The sequence below is a fragment of the Protopterus annectens genome, chromosome 9.part0 (genome assembly GCF_019279795.1).
Source record: "Protopterus annectens isolate FY-2018-M chromosome 9.part0, PAN1.0, whole genome shotgun sequence".
NCBI classification, from domain to species: domain Eukaryota; kingdom Metazoa; phylum Chordata; order Ceratodontiformes; family Protopteridae; genus Protopterus; species Protopterus annectens.
Genome location: NC_056743.1, coordinates 1,057,754,173 through 1,057,776,916, shown reverse-complemented (window position 1 = coordinate 1,057,776,916; position 22,744 = coordinate 1,057,754,173). Strand labels below are relative to the sequence as shown.

The 22,744-nt window shown below is 38.2% G+C and overlaps 1 protein-coding gene across 1 annotated transcript in view; it reads left to right on the top strand.

The window, feature by feature from the left end:
- RAPGEF3 (Rap guanine nucleotide exchange factor 3) overlaps positions 1-22,744 on the top strand; it is a 466,244-nt gene that overhangs the window by 223,340 nt on the left and 220,160 nt on the right. Inside the window, exons 8-9 of the mRNA XM_044083866.1 lie at positions 1,908-1,984; positions 9,357-9,503. Coding sequence (XP_043939801.1) covers positions 1,908-1,984; positions 9,357-9,503 — 224 coding nt within the window. The remainder of the gene's footprint in view (positions 1-1,907; positions 1,985-9,356; positions 9,504-22,744) is intronic.

Here is a 22,744-nt window from a genome sequence, read left to right as displayed (position 1 = left end):
TAAGAAATGCCTAACATCTAGGAATGACCAAGCAGATAAAGCAATGATGACTGTAAGAAGTAAATCATGTATCAGAAACACAAAACCCAAGGTAAACATTGACTGACAAAAATACAAGTAGCATAGAAATAGATGTAAAAAGTCATCAAAAATGACAAAAGAATCTTTACTAATGACAGTCAAATATGCACATAACCCAAAAAGTACTGGCAAACAGTAAATGGGCTCCTCAAGCTAGGTAGTAAACTAAAACACCCATCCCTTTGCCCTAATTCTTCTAATGAAAATGCCACTCAGGTGTTCTAGAACTGCTTCCAGACAGCTATTCTGTCTATATCCCCAACCCATACATCTCAACTGTCCAGAATTTTGCAGAATGTCCAGATTTTTGTCTCATATTTTTGGCGTTCTTCACATAGAATTTGTGGTTTTCTGGCTTGGAAATCATTGTGCATTGAAGTTAGTAAATAGTGACAGACATTTGATTTTCAGGCATAATATCCTTTAGAAAAAAATGCATGCAAATGCAAACCCTGTTATTCTGACAACTTTCTAATTATAAAAGAGTAATATTTAAACTATATCCTGATTTTAGACCTTTGTCCTCTATTATTTTAGCTTTGCCCATAGTTCTTGCACTATGAGGTTGAAAGATATGCTCCCACCTCTCGCTGATACAGATAAACACACTCAGTCTACAAATTCATAATCAAGGAAGTCAGCATTTTTACATTTATAAAATTTTTTGAAAAAAAATTTGAAGACAGTAGAACAGATGTCCTTATAAACACTGATGTCTTCATTATCATCTTCCCAATGTGTATGATCATGAGAAAGTCAGTAACGGGTTTGTATAATGATATGTTTGGTGCAAGGGATGCATCTATGCCTGTTCATACAAATATGTTGGGGTTATTTCCATGTACATTAAGCCCAAATTGTGTGATGTCTGTCACTTTCGAGATTTTTCAGGTAGAGGTTTACATTCATTTTGTATAATTGCATTATATCGTGTATTATTTACTCAAATGCACTTAATTGACTTACTTAAATGTCGAACCGTGTTTTACTGAATTCAGTTTGAGCAAATGGAGCTGGACATTTATTTGTTTGAAGTTTACCTTACATGTATAATTCACTTTTGGTGGATTTCGGGTTTTGAGTATGCGCAAAGTCAACATAAAAAAACAAACAAAAAAAAAATTTTCAAATGTCGACCGTCACAATTCCTTGAATTCAGTCACAATTCCTTGAATTCATCATTTTGAATAACCGTTATTTCAACATTTGTTTACTCCAGGCAATGTTTTTTTTTTTAGATATGTTGTGTGATTCATCTAAATGAATGTAAACCTCAGGCAGCAACCTTGTTTATGTACAGGACTTCATGCCTGGAAACAGCCCAGATGGAGAGACTTCAGTGTAGGCTGAAGAAACATGTTTCTGTCAGAAGGGGACATAAAGAGGAGCTTTATAATAGGCTGTTCTCAAGTGTTTACACACTGCACAGAACTCTTTCAAAAAGTGATGTAATGACTACGTACATGGTTATAATGTCATGGATTGTTTCTCTTGACATGAACCTTTGATGGCATCAGAGGTTTGGGGGTTGTACTACATTAAGGTCTAGATTAAAGTGGAAACCAGAAGACTCTTTCCTCTTCAACAATGCTTAACATAAGCATGTTACTAATAACAGTTTTTCTAGTATGTTGAACCCTTTTCTGACAATGAAAGCTGTATGAGCTACATTCATACATGTTATATACTTAATAAAGGAGTGAGGAAAATCATTGACATATCTCAGTCCTTACTTTTTGAGGTAAGTGGATTTCATGAGTGCATGTTGAATATAGCCATCTAATTTCTGTTTTATCCTGATGGGCTACTGTTTTTCTTTGTTTCAGTGTTCCACCAGGGGGAGAAAGGCACATCATGGTATATCATCTGGAAAGGTTCTGTGAATGTAGTGACTCACGGAAAGGTATGGCATAAAAACTGATATAGTCAATGTTCATGGACAGGTACAGTACATGGAGTAAGGAAAAAAACATGTTTACTTACATAGAGGTGTACTGTGTATAAAGAATTGAATGTGGTCACTCATAGGCTGCTATAATTCACATAGACATCTAAGGAGTGTGGTCACTGAGAATGAGACATAATTGTACTTACTGAGGCAGACGTATGGTGGATAGTTATAAGTGTAACAAATGGCGATATTGTCGACATCATCAACCCCCTTTTTCCCATTGTTAAAGAGCTGGAATACAAATATATAGTAAATGTGATCTTTCACAGATGGATGTGTTAGAGATAAATGTATAATTCATTTATAATTTGCTCCATTGCTAATACATGTAATGTTAAAGTGTACATAAATATTTTTTTAAAATGTTAAACGTCATATGGCCAAGACCATGTAATCCACATTTTAAAGATTTGAAATGTTGGTTCTGAGATTGCTGTACAGTAGGGTCAGGGATTGTGCCCTTTACCCCACTGTAGTGTGATCTCAGAATTGGCATACATAATTAGCAGGGGGTGTGGAGGATACAGGGAGGCTTGCCCCCCTGCAAAAACACTGTATTTGATGAATGTTTGCAGTTCAATTTTTTAAAATGTTGATCATATGGTCCTAATCATATGAGTGTCAACACTTTCAAACTTCTGTAATATAAACAGCCCACAACATATATACAGTTTAACTTCAAACGATCAAAGTAAAAAATGGTTAAACTGCAAAGGATCACACCTAATACACTGAACACCTAAAATACTGAAACATAACAAATGGAAATAGGAATGCAATTTCTCTTTCAAACTGTTAATCTCACCAGTAGCTCCAGCAATACCTTGTTGGAATAGCGGTATATTGTTGGGGGAAAAGGGTTTTTCTAGGGTAAGGTATGGGTTGGAGTTAGTAGCAGGGGCAGAGTTAAGCTGCCACTTGCTCCACCTTATTAGCATGTGCTAACCGTGTCCCTAACAGTAACCCTATCACAAACCCCAACCCTATAGCTCAGCTCACTTTACAAAAACCCTTCCTGCAACATCACCAGCACAAACAACATGTAAGTCACTGACCACATACAGTAACATACACACACACACACACACACACACACACACACACACACACACACACACACACACACACACACACACACACACACACACACACAGTGCTCATCTATCCCATAATGTAACCCCTTCTCTAACCTTAACACTTAAACACTCACCCAAAAACTCTGATAAGTTATCTCCTTACCTGTTACCCTAAACCTAATCCACACAAACTCTCATTCCCAACCCCCTAATCTCCAAACACAAATGTACCTCCAAAATCCACATATGGCAAACCTCTGACTAAACAAACATTTGCCCCTTTGTCAGTGACCCACACACATGCAGATATATATGTGTGTGTATATATATATATATATATATATATATATATATATATATATATATGTATATGTGTGTGTGTGTGTGTGTGTTACTGTGAGGTTGTAGTACACAGAGCCATACACAAAGTAGAAAGCATATAGAAATGTGATAATGTATAAGAAACATACAGAGCACATGTGGATCATAGAATGGAATGAAATGTACTTACATGCAGAATGGTACAGTACATGTGGGGAGCATGAAGAATATAAGCAGAAATTATGGTAACACACTTAAGCAAGGTACCCGAGGTAATGGAAAATCAATTAGTAAGACACCGTGTGCATGTGAACATATGATTATATACTGAAACATGTAATATATATGGGTGGACAGTTGCAGATAGAAATAAAGCATTTGAAGATGGCAGGGAAGAGTGCAGATGAGGGCATGGCCGTTTTAGTCACTTATGAACAGGAATTTGTTTATGATAGTGCACAAATGTTATCACTAATGTAGAGCTATATCAGTATGAAGTAATCAAAAATCAAGAAACTTGATGTAAGGTATTTATAATTAAGGGTCACTACAGAATGTGCAGGTTACTGTATTTGATACAGAGAGTACACAAAACATGACTGCATATTATATTGTACAGTAAAGCCTGAAAAGTTCAGTTGTGTGACTAGGAAGACAGGTGCAAATGGAATCACTCAGAGAATTGTGCTCCTCACAAGGATTAATTGACATCATGCTGCATGGATTCTACGACAATTTTACATTTGGAGTATGCAGTTTTTCACTGCAGTCACCTGTTCATTCAGAATCAACTTGAAGCCCTCACTTCATTTGCTGAAATTACAAGAAGGATGCATTAATCAGTGTTTGGACCACTTGACTGCTCCCAGTAAGATTGTCTCATCTTAGGATGATTCAAAGGTTTGGTGGTTTGGTCATTCTTAGTTTTGTGCGGGCCTGGTGGGATTACAATGGAGTAGTGCTGCAACTTGATGACAACAACAACAAAAATAAATAAATAAATAAATAAAATAAGTTCTGGTAAGTGTGTTTGCTTGGGGAATTGTATACTATTGATAGGGTTGGGTTTCTAGACATTGCCATTCCTAGAATTAAGTGTTGATTGCTTTCACAAATCCTTATTCACTATCTTTATGAATTTTACAGTATATTTTTAAAACAAGTCTCTTCCTTGTAAGACTAGTCAGAGCGAGAGCTCAGAATGCACCTTGGGTGCCACAAGACCTCAAGCAGATGACAAAAACTACAATACCTGCAAAAAACTACAGGATAGCTGCAAATGTGACAAAATCAGCGTATATTAGGATAGCAAGCAGTTTGTTACAGCACCCATGAACTCTTATGGAAGTCTGTAAAAACCCTTATGGGGATATGTTTAAAACTGTTCAGCAAAACTATCTACTTCCAAAAAAAAAACAGTGAATGTTATTCTCACACTTATTGCCACTGGACCCAACACTTCTTCTTCCTCTTTCCCTAGAACAACATCACGTGGCCTGCCAATCATCCTCAAACACCATGTTATTCATCAGTACATTCTTTGCCAGGAGCACCACAAATAATAAAGTAAAAAAATAATAAACGACATTGACACAAAGATGGTCCTTCATATTTTCATTAATTCTGCGCATAATTCCTAAACCTATCAAGCCCCATAATTATCTAGCCACTTAGCTTTACAACAGGAATCATATCACTCAGCTTTAAAGATGCGTAAATGATTTCAGTGCCAAAGTAAAATCACCTTCCACAGCTTCAAACTGAAATCCACTTGTGAATATTTGACCATTAGGCAAACTCCTAGAAAGAAAGAATCGTCAAAAAGCAGCTAGATGGCCATATAAACAAGGCTTTTGTAATGACAATCGCCATTTACCAAGAATCAGATCTGCCCAAAGTATGAGAAAGGACTGTACACAATGAACCTCAAAGAGCTTTCAAAGCAGTGATCATGATTGCCTTATGAATTCTCTGAAGGACTATAGTGTGGGCAGTAGCACTTTAATATAGTAGCAAAGTATGAGTTTCTGTTACTTCTGGTCACCAAGACCCACATCAAGCACTTGTCTGTAGGCGTCCTTCAGGATTCCATATTTGTATTCCTGTTTTCAATATCAAATCTCAGCATCAACTGCTCGTTGTAGACTAATGATCTTGTAGTACTTCACTCAGTGACCAAAACTCTTAAAAAATTATAAAACTATATGCAGAATTAAAAAAAGAAGCTATTAATTGCTCCAAAACCAGTAATGTTTTTTAGTACTGTATCAAAACATTCACAATATCCTAAATTCACCACAAGGAACTGCCAAGGTAGAATCATCCTTCAGATCTATAATCAGAAATACTTTGTAGTCTAGTATGATCAAAAGCTGGATTTTAGTCACCTTAAAGATCTAACCTGTGAAACTGTACTCTTGATGCTGAAACTGCATTAAAGGTTAAATGCATCTTGATGAAACCAAATGCACCATCACTTTTCACTACTTAGCGAAATGCAGTGGTGGTTAGTGGTTAGTCATTTTATGTGAAAATAGGACTACTTAATTACACAACTGTTGCTGCCAATGCTGTTACCGTATTAGAGTTGTGGCTCTGATGGAAGGTCTGTTGTGACATGCAGTCTAGAATGGAAGCTTTCTTTTCTCAACTTCTGCCTGTGAAAATATCAATTGAGTTATTAATTTTAGGTTTTATATTACTGTTGCTGCTTATGTACATTGACATACCCTTTTCCCTTCCATGCTACATCTGTGCCTAACAGGGGAACTGGGTACATCTTTTTCCCTGTATCTAACCACTTGTGGTCCTGGCTATTGCAGCAGTTTTAAGTGATAGAACAGCCTTTCCGATAATACATAATGAGCAGAGCTTTGTGTATCCTTTAAGTAGTAAGGATTATGCATTTCTGAGTGGCTGACTTTGTCATTTTTAATTCATTACATAAGTAATGGTAGTTTTGTATTTATTTCCCACAAGACCAGATCAACAAGAAGGTTGAACCTTATGTCATCGCTATGTGAGGAGTGATGTCATTAGTCCATACAGCGTTGTGCAAGGTCATGTGAAATGCTTCACTGTTTAAAAGAAAGTGCATATTAAGGAAATACTTTTTTAGTGCAAGCAGTGCTTAGTCAAAGAATCCCTGTTTTGTGAGTGTGGTGACCATTTTGAACATTATACAGGTAAGCGTGAACTGTTACACATGAGCTTTAATGCCTAATCAATCTTTTGTCATGCAAGGTTTGTAAATCTGTAAGGATAAACATTCTAATTCCAAATCTTTAATACTTACATGAATTATCTTCCTTAGCTTATCTGAAAATATCACAAGTCTAGAAATTATTGTTAACAAAATATGTAGGCTTATTTAGTTATCCAGAAATAGCAACATCACTATATCATCTTAAGTAATATCATCTGGTTACAAATTTATTTCAGAATTGCTGCCCACCCCTGCATTCAAGCTAAACTTCAGAATAGCATCACATACTTAGACCAAGTGATCTGAGACTGCCTTTTGTCCTAGCTTTCATAACAATAGCCCCGGAAAGATGGAATAGTCTGCCATATGTAGCATCACATAGCAAGATTGTTTTGAAAAGATTTACTGTCACCTCACGGAACTAAACATGTGAAATGCAGATGGTTTGTGGCTATATTTAAATGATGATTCAGCACCAGAAGAACAAACTCTTTTTGTGGTAATAGTGGCTGAATGACTACATTGCATGTATTTTGTCATTAATATTGGAGAAAATGCCATGCTTTGAAAGGGGAGGCAATTGGGATTCCTATGTAGAGAGCTGGGAATTACATTGGCAGGTACATTTGAATGCAACTTATCCCCCAGGCATTAAGGACAGAATTTCTATTACAAATGTAATAGTTAACCAAAGGCCCAAGTTTTAGATTTTAACTACTTAATAAATGTACTGACCATTTTATAACATTACAATATTGCTATTTTTAGCAATTTATGTAATTTATGGAAGTATTTTAGTGATTTTAGAGGGAATATTGTAATGTACAATATACTTTTACATTATTTAGTTAATAGTCATCCAATGACTACATGGCAGTATTGTCTTTAACATTTAAAAGTTGGTGATGGGAGCACATTTTGTTTTAATCTGAAGTCTGCAGTAAACAAGTGGATGAAAGTGCTAATTTTTTCAATAAAAATCGGACTTGGAGACAGTGGGTGTCGGCATCTTTTTTTGTTTTTGATGTTTTACATTTCCATAGTTCGTTTTTTTTTGGTTTAACTTGTTATGGTAATAGATAACTTCAATGTTCCATTACTTTTTTTGAGACTTTTTTATCCTTAGAGTTTGCCAACCATCAACCCTTAAGCAGTGAAGCAAACCTGTCTCTCCTTGTCAGACAGTCATGGTTTTGTGGGAGGCTGTCATCTTGTCAGCCATCTGGGTTATCTTGTATAGGTCCTAAGCACTCCTTTAGACAGCTGCATGCATGCTTGCTGATGTGAGGTTGTATACTACTTTATCATGAGGTCTTACACATTTCTGCACACCACATGAAGGCTCACAAGAATATGGCTTAGAAAGGTGCAAGTGAATGTCCCGATTATTTCTATATGCAAGACACCTTTTTCCAAATAGGTGTCCATATTGCAATGAATTAGACTACCTCAGTCTCACCTAAAAGGTGGGAGAGATGACATTGTTCACTTACTCCCATATGTCCACTTAGTTCCTTCAGTGCCTTAGCAGCAAATCAAACTTTTGGTGCCTAGATCATAGTCAGGGCTTATTCTACTTCACCATGGAGTCAGGACACTTTTTTCATGCAAACACACTTTTTATTGATGGCAAGCATTTACATATGAAACCAGTAAAATAGCATTAAACGTGAGGTCAAACGGAATAAAAAGATTATAAGAATGCAAAATTAAATCAAAACCATAATAATTATGAAACATTACAATATAGCCAGGCAGCAGCCAAAAGGATACAAAACTAAAATAAGATGGGACATTGAGGTATGACCACAAACTGTCGGATACGTACAGGTGTCTTTGGTAGAGTTTATGATAAAATAATGAAATAGAAGGAAATGCTAGGCAGGCCCTTTATGTGAACTGTGTTCTTATACTTCAGTGGATGTACGCATCCATTCAGTGTATGCATGTATGTATGGTTCAAAGCTGTAGAATTATTGCACTCTTGTCAAGCTAAAGTATTATCTGTATATAATGTATAGGAAAAGAATTATCTATTTGTAAGTTATTATACCTCTAATTTGTTTCCAAGACAAGCTCAGTATACTCTCTTTATTTTATTAGTGTGTACGGTGCAGGCCAAATCCCCACCCCAAAATGCACTGCCATTATATCCAGACTTGGCACCTTCAACAAAATGTACTCCATAACTGACAAAAGCTGCCCCGCCACATTGCTCTGTAATGTTGCCACCACACTTTCCACTGTATGGGGTCAAAGCCCAGGAAAACTCTTTGAGGTCTAATAGCAGCTTACTTAGCCATCCAGAATATGTAGGAATACCACTCAGCAGTATCAGCATTACCTTTAGATGATTTGGTCACATTGACTAATGATGATATGTCACCTTGATACCATATAACAATGAGAAAAAAAGGACTGACTGCATCTTTAACAATGTGAGCACAATGTATCTAAAATGTTTAGTCAGTGTCTTATAGCCCAATTCATGACTGAAAAAGGTATCTTGTCCAGTCAATCCACCCTGTGAATAAATTAAGTAATGAATGAATGACTCCATGAATTAATGCATTTATAACTCAAGGGATGTGGTGCTATTGAAAGGAAAGTAAATGGATGTACAAGAAGGTAGTCTTAGTTATAAAAGTCTATGTGTGTTGTTTGCTGTACATTCACTGGTAGTTTTGTGCAGTTGTAGTAAAATGCTATATCTTTTTTGCAGGGCCTGGTGACAACATTACATGAAGGAGATGACTTTGGCCAACTAGCACTGGTGAATGACGCACCACGGGCTGCTACTATTATCCTCCGAGAGGACAACTGCCATTTTTTGCGAGTGGACAAACAGGACTTTAACCGCATTTTAAAGGTTAGCGGACTAAATATATAAAGAGAACATGTGGTGTGGTAGTTCACTTTAGATAATGATTGAACAATTTTAATATCAATCATGTATGTCTACATTGGTATGTCTTTCAATCAGACACAAGTGAAAACACTTCATTCCCTACATAGTACAGGGGACCACATTGCAATAGTTTTGGCTGACCTTTGAACCTTGCTACTGCACTTATAGCAGGATAGCACACCTCTCATTGCCAATAAGGGACAAGGTAAGGAGCAGCAATATGTGAAAGCAACCATACACTGTGGTTCGGCTTGAAGAAGCAAGCCCATACGTGTCTCAGTCATGTTATATCACTTCCAGTAGAGAAATTATATTGTAAGATCATTAGAGTTGAAAGTCATCAGACTTAACATACCTGAAATAAATTTTAAAGTTCTCTGTAGCTTATCAAACATGAAATACCTTTTTATTAAATTGTGTTTTTTTTTCCCTTAGCTTGTTTGAAAATGTCAAAACATATTTTCACCATTGCTATGTAAATTAATAACATAACATTGAAAACATTATTTTACTGTGGGAGGAGGGTCTAACTGAATTTTGGTTGTTAAATTTGTTTGTTAGGTAAGGTAAACATCTTAACCATTATACCAACTCCCCATGTTGGCTTAAACTTTTAATTCACAAAAAGGGTTTTGCTTGTCAATCGAATTTTAGTAAGTGAGAGAAACATTTTTACTGCATTTCAGGATCTTCATATCCAATATGTGGGAAAACAGGTTTGAGAGAAGTATAAAGAGCTCAAAAGGCTCACATGAAGTAACTTTTAATCATATTACTTATATGCAAAGGTTAAGCACCAGGCTATAACCAGGTAAAACAGAAAAAAACAATGCAGAAAGAATTCAAAACTGACCTGAAATATCTAATAGCACTAAATGTGAAACAATTGTTGAATTAAGGCATACAATTTTAAATTATCTTGAGAGCTGGCAGAACAAACATTCAGGCTGAGTTAAGGGGTCAATTTAGTATAGAGAACCAAAAGATCACGGCCTGAGAAATGAGACGCCCAACCCAGCACTAGGGTTATGATAGAGACAGCCTGGCTGAAGCAATGGGGATCTGAAGCTCTACAGAGTTTTTTTTTTTTTTTTTTTTGTTACTGGGAAACAGTTGTAGGACTAGAAGAAGCAGGGGGAAGGGAGAGTAAAACAAGTGTTTGCAAGCCAGGGAATATTAAGAATAATAGTAGTCACAGTGTGAAATGCAAAATATGTGTCCAGCATTCTTTGTGGAATGAGGGATTTGTGGTACTAGTTAAAAAAAAAAATTAAGTGTTTTATATAACTGTAGATGTCATAGCTGGAGTAGGAAACTTTGATGCAAAGAAGATATCTATGTGCATCTGAACATTTCAACAACCTGAAATGCTTGCCACTTTTCATAATGACTAGTGAAGACCACAGTTTCAGGAATGGTGGGAGGATATTTTTTCATGTCACATTAAAGACAGTTGAAGTACATAATTGATGTATACTAGAAATACAAGAACAAGGAAATATAAAGCCAGAGACAAGGTGTTTGTTTTGGTTCTGTCATCAGAAAACATTATTTTGTTAAATAGCAGAATGCATTTAAGATATGGAAAAAGTGAATGAGAGAAACTACTGAGTTAAAATGGTAGAAGGCTAAAACAGATACACCGTATCACCATAAGTGAATCATCAAAGGAAGCACAAAACGCGGTTAGTTTATCAGCTCAGATAATTTGTATGGTAAGAAACGAAAACTGAGCTATATACCTGCGATTCAAGTATGTGACACCCCACGTAAGCCACAGAAATTAGGAAGGAAATGCTTCCAGGACTGCCTGGCAGAACAAATCCAACCGAAAATCATGACAAAATTATTCAGGGGAAAAAAGCTAACTTAAATCGTACAGGATACCAGAGTCCCAAAGAAATGCTCCACAAGCAGTAGTAAAGAAATGGCTTAAAGAGAACATAATGTGGGGGTCACAAAATGAGTGAGCAATATTATTGATCAGCATATAGTACCTCTCAACCTTTTAGTGCTAGAAATCTGGGCAAAGCCTGACAAAATGGGGGACAAAGGCTCAAAAATAAGGACAGATTTTAAATATTGCTCTTATAAACTTAGTTGATTGAATAACAGGGTTTGTGTTAGTTAGCATGTATTTTCTGAAGGATTTGAAGTCTGAAACTCAAATGCGTGTCATTATTTAGTGACATCAGTCCTCAGATCATCAGAGTGGTTTGCCAGAAAATCAAAAATTTTATGAACAGACCAAAAATATGAGGCAAAAATCCTGACAATCTGCAAAAATCTAGATAGTCGAGAGGTATGTTGTCAGTCCTAATAATGAACAAAATTTCAAAACAATGCTAATGGAAACAGAATATAATGCAGATTAGCGAATGGGCGACCTTTATATCACCACCCTGATTGAAGAATCATTGTTTTCTATCAGGGTGTTAATCTACAGGTAATGCACAGTGAAAAACCTGTCCACCTGCTCACTTCAAGCGCAGACAGATAAAAACTAAATGGCCACCATTTTTATTCCCATAGTAAGCATAAAATTAAACTAAAAAGTAAGCTTAATTTACAAAATAAAATGAGTAAAAGCCAGTGTGTGTGTGTGTGATAAACAGAGAGAAAATAGTCAGAACAAGAGAGTGCCGACTGCAACAGGCTGTCCATCAACAAGATGGTCTTATAAAAATTCACAGTTTGCTGCAAAGTCAGGGACAGATAGTGGGGTGGGGACAGCTGCAGTGCCTTGCATTCTGTGTTGTTTTTATAGGACATATCCAAGGATGTGTGTAATAACCAAATAGTTAAAACTGCTGAGTGTGTGTATATATTTATCTATGTATATAGGTGAGTCTTTCTACATATCTGAATATGTATGTTTCTGTTTATATTTTTGTGAGTAAGTCAATCTGCCCATGCTTATGAGTGAGTGAGTGTGTGTGTCCATTTGGATGTAAAATACTTCCTCTAACAACAATAATATACAGTACAGCAAGTAAGAAACATTAGCCAGAAGAACTATTTTACATCAAAATTATTTAAAAAATATTCAGAAAAAAAAAATACAAAATAAATGAAGAGAGAGCCCATTCTGTAAGCAGAAAAATGTCCTCTAGTGTGTATGTTATTGTGTAAACAATGCCATTCCAAGGGTATAGAGGCCTGCCACTGCCCTGGGCATGTATTTACAATAAAACACACACCCTGTGTCAGGCATTATTGATGCATATTAGTCTGTGACACTGTATAAAGCATGTTAATAGCTGCATAGAGGCACCTGTACCCACCAGGAAGAAGAACAGAACTAACTCAAAAAACAAGCCTCCCTGGGGGAATCACAGAATGAATAGGCAGTATGACATAAGGAAGAAAATCATGGCAAAAATTAGGAGGTGCAGCACCCAGCAAGATAGAAGCACTCTCATCAAACTAAACAACTCAGAAGACAAAGTCTACCAAAGCCAAATTTGAGGTAAGTTTGTCCTCACAGATCAAGGACAACCACAAAGCATTTTTTAGCTATGTCAGCAACCTCAAAGGCAATACACAGTTGTGTGCTGACCTCATTGTAAATGGAGCCATCTATACTGAGCCAGAAGATATAGCAAACCTCCTGGCTAATAAATTCAACTCCAACTTTACCTTCTCTCCCCTTCAACCTTCCCTCAGGAAATACCATCAAATATAACTCCCCCTACTATCACTAGGGAACAGGTCCTTAATGTTCTCCCTAAGGCCAAGAGCACTGGATCAATGGGTCCAGACAATATCCTAGGATGCCTTCTAAGCATGAAACATAACCTATCAGGGTCTCTTGAATTTCTGTTTAACTGTAGCCTCCAAAAGGCTTTGTGTCTCATGAATGGAGAACAGCAACAGTCATCCCTCTGCACAAAGGTGGGCCATCTACAGACCTTGGAAACTACAGACCCATAAGTCTCACTAGTCTTGTATGTAAAGCCATGGAAAGAATTATCATGGAAATGATCAGTAGAGATATAGTAAACCTCCAGACATTGGACCCAATGCAGTTTGGTTTTGTCAAGGGCAGATCATGCCTACTTAACCTGGTGGACTGCAATGGAGGAAGGGGAAAATGGTTCACACAGCCTGCCTTAACCTGGCCAAGGCATTTAACACAGTACTCCACTCGGGCATTGTTGACAAACTCAAGAGGTTAGTTACAAACCTGTATGTCACCAGGTGGATAGCCAACTGTGTCACAGACAGGACCCAGGAAGTTAGAGTTGGGGGAGTCCACCTCTACAAAGAGGCCAATCACAAGTGGAGTCCCTCAGGGATCAATCCTTGGACCGCTCCATTTTGGCATGTACTTCTCTGAAGTCAAGGCCAATGTCAGTGGTCTCTGGGTGACTAAATTTGCAGATGATTGCAAATTAGGAGTGGTCATTGAATCTCATACTGACACAAATGTTCTCCAGGAGGGGCTGACACAGACAAACATCTGGTATCAGAGCCATGGACTAAATCAAAATGCCAAGAAATGCATAATAGTATCCTTTGGGAAGTCATCCACCCTTGGTAAATATATTGACAACACACTCCTTAGAGTTGACCCAGTAGTCAGAGACTTAGGGACACACATAGATAGTAATCTAGCCTTTGGCCATCACATTTCTACAGTAGTGAGGAAATCATTCTATGTTGGGCAACTTATAAACAAAGGTATGCCATTAAGTCCAAGGAAGTCATCATTCCACTGTATTCAGCATTCATGATATTTATCATTGAGTAGAATACCTCCCTTTGGTATGTACCTAACCAGGCATATCCAACAACTGGAACGTCCACAGAGATTCCTCACTAAAAGAATACAGGGCATACGTAAAATGTCCTATGCAGACCGCCTCAAGGCCCTATCCCTGTATTTTGTCTCCTACAGGCTTTGAGAGGAGATTTATACCTGGCATATGGGGCATTGTCAGACCCCACTCTGGATGTCCTGCATATCCACAAAGCACTAGAATTACCCATTCTAAATACTTAAACCTTGCCTGTGATATAAATAGGGCCTGCTGGAGAGACAGGTATGTATCCCAGAGACTACCCCGTTTATGGAACAGGGTCCTCATCTATGTGAAGCAGAGTTCAAGTGAAGCAGAGTTCCTCCCTAATGCAATTCAAGTGCAACTTGAACAATTGGATGGGGAACAGGAAATTCATCCTTGGTTTGGCGCCTATGTCTGTAATGGACGCAGGCAGCCTGTAAATGGTTCATCTCCCAGGCCCTTGTTTGTAAATGTAAGCATTTATCAAGTGTATCAGAACTTGTCAGAGATTTGGGATGCATGGCTAGGCTTAAAAAGGCCCTTGTGGTCATTAGCCTAGTAGACACGTATGAACCCATGAACGCCTCTATACCATTGGATGTGATGCATGTGTGTAAATGGCCATGTGTCTATCCCTTTTGAGATTTTCTCATGAAATTTTGCAATGAATGAAAAAAATATTCCCAGGAGGAGTATGTAGGGTTTTTAATTCTGATGTAACAACAGGGTAGCTTGTAAGTTTATTCTGCACTATTGTTTTCTGTATACTGAAAAGATGTTTAGCACAGTTACAGTAGAAACGGTTTCTACAGAGAAAAGTTAAACTGTAGCAGCGAATGTTTCTGAACCAGTGGGTCTGGTGGCTGTGTATAAAAGGTCATAACTCATCCCCTCCGATGTAATAGTACACTTTCATAATGCTGCTTCCCTAAATTATGTAACTAGCATTTAGTAATAAAAAGGTGTACAAATACAAAAAGCACATTCACTACCATTTTAACCCCTCAGGAGGCTCAGTGCACCTCTATCCTGACTTTGATTCCTGCATTTTAGCTGCATGAGAGCATGTCATTGTAGCCACAGCATTTCAGAGCTGAAAACATATTTGTTGAAAAATACAGGATTCTTACTTCTGATTTAATGAGAACTTTGCACACATGCATTTGGAACATTAATGTGAATCGTATAGTTTATTCTATCGAGAGACAACTTCTTGAGCAGAATAACTCACCAAAACTTGCCCCCTTCTTTAACATTGACACAATCATAGTGCTTCTCTGTTGAGTTAATTGGGTATGAAAGTGTAAAGGGTGCAGCCTGTTGATAAAACACCTGGGTTTTACAAGTCGAAAGGTGACGTTTTCCACCAGTTTTCTTACCCAATGAATGGGCTGTTACTTACATGGATAACAGGCCAGTTTAGTCATTGGGAAGCTGTGTTATAACAATACTAAAAAATGTCAAACTAGAGACATGAAGTTATATACCAGCAGCTGTCACTTATTTATTATAGGATTCTACACATATATTAATTTTTGTATGTTCTCACATTGTTGAACAAGGGAACAGTTATGGCTGAGAATTAAAATAAATGTGTTAAAGAGTATTAAAGATGTGTTAGCAGATGTGGAAGGTTGTAAATCATGCTTTCATACATTGTTTAAGTTTTTTGCTAATGTTATAAGTCTCAGAGAACTAAAAGAAACCATTTTTTATAAAATAGACCATCTCTTTCTTATCATTAAAAAAAGCTTTATTCTGTTGGTGGGTTGTGAAATAAGGTCAAAAAGTTGTTGATGTATTCTATGAATTGTTAGCATTTGTGTGTGTTGGAGTACAAGGTGAAAGGCACAAAATTTTAGTGTACCAGAAGACCGGGAACACAGCTTGGTTTGATTATTTGTGAAAGGTAGTTGGAAAGTTTCAAAGCCTATGACAGTAACAGAGTCACCTTTACTAATCAAATTTTAGGAAATGTCTTGGATATATTCCAAGTAAATGTGTCATCACAGATGTAATACTGATGTGTTGTAGCTTGTCTTTCCCATTTTTCTGTCATCAGTGACCCATATTATATCCCCAACAGGGGTCTCAAATTTTGCCAACAGACTTTGGAACAAAGTACAAAATAACTAAGAAAAGGCCCCAAATTAGGGACACATTTTAAATGTTGGCACTATTATCTTAGAAATTCCCAAAATGATTTCCAATTTTAGGAGGAATGGAACAAAACCTTGTGAAGCATTGTGGTGTGCCTACAAAATAGGGACTGTTGAGAGGTCTGCTCCCCAGTCCTTGCATCTTTACTCTATGTCTCTCCCCCTGTTATTTGAACTCTTATTCCTTTACTGCTTTATGTTCCTGCATATTTTCTCAAACCTTTTAATGCTGTTTGGCCCACCTTAGAAGATCATGTAACTGACCCAGCCCTAGTGCTCCATATCCATGCTGGGTCTACCATGTTATCTCTTACCCACCTTGGACTTGCTCTGGTATTACTGGGGCTTGTCATGGATGCTAGGGATCAGCCATCTTTGAATCTGTGAGCGGGGTCTTTATATGCCCTACCCACTCTCTGCACATCCTCCCAACTGTATTAGTTACATTATTTATTTATTTATTTATTTCAGTTTGATTACCAGGGAAGTCCACTGGGCCAGAATGTGCCCATTTTCAGTGGAGGCCCGGGGAGAAAAGCTCCATAAGAAACACAATTAGAGGTTACAAAAAATGCCAAATACAAAGGTAAAATACATGTATGAAATTCATAGAAAACAGGTATAGTAAAATAATAAATTGTCATTGTACATTGTCAAAAGATTTTTAATACTCTTAACATATACTGGAAGAATCACGCAGCAAAAAAGGTAGGCCAAAAAAGAGTTTATTTAACATGCATGGAGATTTGCCACAAAAAGTTCTTGGTTGTCAGCAGTCTAATTTCTACACACTTTACATGGGTTTTTATACCCTCTTTCGTGCATACTCAGCAGCTGGTTACTAGACAAGGAATTTCAGTCAAGGCTATAAATTCACTCAGTGGAGCCTTAGATGGTAAAAAAGTCAGACACAAGATAAGTTGGTGCCTACATCAAGGTAACATCTATGCACTCCTCCTTGGTCAGAGGTCAGTCCCAAGATAGGCCTGTGCCTGGACCAAAGTAGCATCTGTGCATTCCTTTCTGGTCAGCAAATTCCTTACAAGAAAAACAACTCATTTTAGCTTATTTCTTTGCACGCAATGCAGTTTCACATTTTAACCCTTCCTATACAGGATACAAAGATGTTGAACACAAAGATTCTTACTACATTTCCCTCACAACACTTTGTATCCCCAGTAATACATTTTATTCATACAGGTTTTAACACAGTTCATTTCCTGTATATTCAGAATAATAAGCTTTAGTTGCATTGGCAGACAATACACTTGATATTATCATTCGGATGCAAGGAATGCAGCAACAACCCAACAGTAGGAATATAATGGCACCACTACATACAGCAATTAAGACATTCAAAAATACTGTTCCCCAATTTCCAAACCAATTCTGGAAAAAGTCAGTCAATGGATTCTGTCCTGGTTTTGTAAGTTCAGAAACTTGTTGTAAGATCTCCAAATGACTGTCTATATCGTGCTCATTGTCAGGAATGAAAGAACAACACTCCTCCTGGATAAGAGCGCAAGTACCTTCTTTCGCCGCTAGGGTGAAATCGAGCGCCATCCGATTCTGCAACACTACAGTCCTCATTGCAGTTAGCTCATCCGTCACCAACTCTAGTGCAGAAAAAGTTGCATTGCTCAGAGTTTCTAACAGTTTTGACAGTTTTCTGAGCTCCCAAATAGATTTTACTGTCCCATAGGCTGGAAGAATACCAGCCCAAGAAATGACATCATCGCCCAAGTCCATGTGTGACAGTCCCTTGCTGCTACTGTGGGCCAAATCGTGATGATAGATCCAGGATGCATCAATATTACCTACGGATTAACAGGTTTATCCACAGCACGCACATTTCGTATTTTACCTTGGGGAAGAGTAAATGAATGTCTTATAGCTGGTGCCAAATAACCCAAAAACAACTGCCTGACCAATTCCTTGGTAACCATTTGTATGCTTTTTTACCACAGACAAAATAACAGTCATTCACTTTAAGAGTGATATTTACTGGGATAGAATGATTTCCTTTGTCTTGTATCCCTTTAAACAAAAGATTATACACAGATAACATTTTTTCAACAAAACTTGTGACATTAATAAGCCCTGTACTATTAATAAGCACTCTTATAGGCTTGAAACTTGTTGCACAGTGCCCATCTAATGTACAGTTATGAATTATGGTTACATCACATTGACTCCATCCAACCTTAATTTTTCCAGATCTCTGGAAACATACAGTTCCATTTTGACGACCCATGAGGGGTAATGCTATTTTGTCCTTTACGGCTACCTCCGAAGTCTCAAATAGTAAATTGGTCCATGTATCATTTGCTCTCATAGGGACTGTACCTAACATCAGACCACCATGTACAGTCGGGATAGCTGTGCATATCCAACAATTTGAAACATTAAAAGACAAAGCATATGCATATTTAATAGCCTGGTACGTGTTAAAAGGTGGATGCCAAGCTGTATTTTCATCTCTCTTTGTTTGGCTAGTTTCGTGTGAAAATAAAAATGGCCAAAACAGAAAAATAACACTTACAATCACTAATAACAAAATTATTTTACAATGCCTTTGTGGGAAGGGCTGCTCCCTTCCGGTATTTTCCTGCATTGCTACAACAGTCAGAAAAGTTCATACAAAAACAGGATTACTACTAATCAGTGTTCCTCAGGGGAACTCAAATTCTTTTCCAACTCAAATTTCCTGACAATCTTGCAATGTGTCAGGTGGATCCAAGATGTTCGCTCCTTTATTCGAACTGCTGTGGGTGTCGAAATCAAAACCTGGTATGGACCTTCCCACTTCGGAGAGGCCCACGTTTTTCTTTTTACAATTTTAATCCATACCCACTCGCCAGCCTTCACTTCCAGGATCCTGTTGTTCTTCTGATCTGAAAAATAATCATTCGTTAGAGAAGTGTTAGTTTTGTCAGCATTTTCCTCATGTAATCTGCTATCTCTTCACCCCCTCACGTTCCGCAGGCAAAAGACCTTGCCACTGCGGGACGTAATAAGGTCTCCCATATAGTAGTTCAAATGGTGTGACCCCTTTTGAAGTGGGAGTGGTACGCATGGACAGGAGTGCCAGAGGTAAGCAGTTTATCCAAGACTGATGTGTCTTGGCCATGAGTTTACGTAACTTGCCTTTGAGAATGCCATTATGGCGTTCAACCAACCCTGCTGACTGTGGGTGGTAGGCACAGTGGTGTTTTAGTTCCATCTGAAAAACGGCAGCCAGCTTTTGAATAACTTGGTTTACAAAATGTGTGCCATTATCAGAATAGATGCGTGTGGGTAGCCCAAAATGAGGGATAATATTATTTGTAAGGGCCTTGGCTACCGACAGGGCATCTGGATGTGTTACTGGAAAAGCTTTAACCCATTTTGTAAAAGCATCAATAATGACTAATACAAATCGCTTTTGTTGAACAGGGGTTAGTTCAATAAAATTCATACAGATTGTGTGAAATGGATACGGAGGCAGCGGGAAAGCTGCTGGAGTGATTCGTACCCCACCACCATGGTATCGTGCACAAAGCAGGCACGACAAACAAAATCGTTTAGCATATGCTATAAAGCCCTTGGTCCAGAAAATTTGCTGGGTCATTTGAACCATAGCAGCAGGGCCCAGATGAGATGGGCCATGCGTCACTAATGAGGCATACCTAAAAAGGTTTGTTGGCAAGACATACTTATCATTTGGACCTACAAAAACTCCTTGCTTCTGAATAGCCCCATATTTAACCCATCGCTGTTTTTTCTGAACTGTACTAAGTTCCTGCATTACTTGCAAAGTTTGTAGATCAAATTTATCTGTAGGATGAAGTTTTTTCTGTGTGGTCTCGAGTGCAAAAGTAGAGGTTAAGGCTACACTTTTTGCAGTTTTGTCAGCTAGTGCATTTTCAAGAGATACTGGATCCTTGGCATTTGTGTGTGCTGCGCACTTACAGATGGCCAATCCCCGTGGCAGTTGGACAGCTTGTAAGAGGTTAAGAATTAAATCCTTGTGGGTTATTTTCTTTCCTGAGGCAGTAACCATTCCCCTATTTTTCCATTGCTGTGCAAAGACATGGACCGTGGAAAAAGCATACTGACTATCTGTGTAGATAGTAACTGCCTTATCCTTGGAAATGGTACATGCTCTGGTCAAAGCAATCAATTTAGCCGCTTGTGCGGACAGATTCCTGGGGAGAGGTTTTGCCTCTAGTACCTTAGTCTCAGTTGTGACTGCATAACCCACTTGTGTAATACCTGCCTCATTTTTACGTGCTGACCCATCTACGAACAGGGTCCAATCTGAATTTGCCAAAGGCTGATTCTTAAGGTCTGGTCTTGGCAAGACATTAGAGTGTATTAAGTCTAAACATACGTGAGGGGCACTGTCATCAGCTGTAGGTAACAGCGTGGCTGGATTAAGAGTGGTGCATCGCTCAATGGTCATGTGTGGTTGTGATAGTAATGTTGTCATGCAGGACAAGTGTCTGCTAGGAGAGAGAAAGGTAACTTTATCCTGTAGAAGTATTACCGCGACAGAGTGCGGTACCCGTAAAGTAAGGTCATGAAACAAAACTAGGGTTGCAGACGCCTGCACGGCCAGTGCAGCTGCGACTACTGCTTGTACACAGTGTGGCAACGATTGTGCCACTGTGTCCAGTTTACTGGAATAAAAAGCTAATGGCCTCAACTTATCCCCATAAATTTGCAAAAGAACCGATGTCATAAAGCCCTGCTTACAATCTACTGTCTGAACAAAAGGTTTTGTATAGTCAGGGAAGCTAAGTGTTGCAGATCCTGCTATCAGTTGCTTTACAGTAGTAAATGCCTGTATTGCCTTATTTGTCCATTTCAGCGCGTCATGTGCTGCCATGGGAAGTGCAAAAATAAGTTCTGAAAGTGGACTCACTTCCTCTGCATAATTGGGAATCCAACTACGACAAAAGTTAGTTATTCCTAAAAATGACATCATTTCTTTTTTTGTACTGGGCATTGGTGCCTGTAAAATAGCCTCTTTTCTACAGCTATCCAGTTGTCTACCAGCATTTGAAATGGTATAGCCTAGATATTGTACTTCAGCTTTACAAAATTGTAATTTAGATTTGTTTACCTTATGTCCCTCTTTCGCCAAGAAATGCAATAACCGAATAGTTTCGGACTCACAGACAGCCTCCGTGGGTGCAGCCAGTAAGATGTTGTCCACGTATAACAGTAGATGACAGCCATGCTCCGGTTGAAACTGTGCCAGGTTTGTTGACATTTCTTGCGAAAAGATTGTAGGGCTTTTACAATACAATATCCGGCAGCCTTGTGTAGGTGTACCGCTTGCTCATGAACGTAAAAGCGAACCAAAACCTACTAGTTTCCTGTAGAGGGATGGAAAAAATGCGTTACTGATATCAATGACAGAAAAATACTTATCTGTGGGAAGGATATCATTTAACAAAACAGATGGATCTGGGACCATAGGAGCCCTTGGTACCACAGCAGCATTCACAGCCTGCAGATCCTGTACCATTCTCCAGGTCCCATCCGGTTTCCTTACTGGGAACAAGGGTGTGTTACACGGTGAATCTGTGCATGGAATTAAAACCCCAGCTTGTAATAGAGCCGTGATCACTGGTAGAATGCCTTTTTTTGCCTTTTTACTTAGCGGATACTGACGCTTGTGAGGTCTAAAGTCGGATTTTGGAGTTATTTTAACCTGTCCTGCTGTTCTTATTAGCCCAATGTCATGTTGCCCGCGGGACCATAAGGAATCTGACACTGATTGTAACTTTAATTCTTCCTGTGGCGTTAGGAGATATAGTCAGAATGGCCCTCCCCCGGGTGGTGTTAGCCTGTCTTCGCGGAGGTGCACTGTTGATCTAGCCTGGGTAACCCAATTTAGTTTTTGTACCTGCACGCCTTTACATGCCAACTGTTTTGGCGTCATTTTAGCCCATTCAGTAACTTTCTTCCCCACCAGATACCATGCCATTTGTTCTTTCCTTGTTACAGAGACATGTGCAATAGAATTATTGCGAAAAAGTAACTGCATATCTTTTGTAAGACTGCATGTAACTGCAGAATTTCCTGTTTTATCCCAATATAGGTTTTGTAACAAGATTTTTGTGACCTTGTGTTTAAAGAATTGCTCTTCATATTTGTCGTCTGGTTCTACATACTTTTTGTAGTACATTGTACAGTGTAGTTGTTTAGCTACCACTGGCGGTTGTGTACCATATTTGCTTAAGGCCAAATTAGTTAGCTCGTTTAC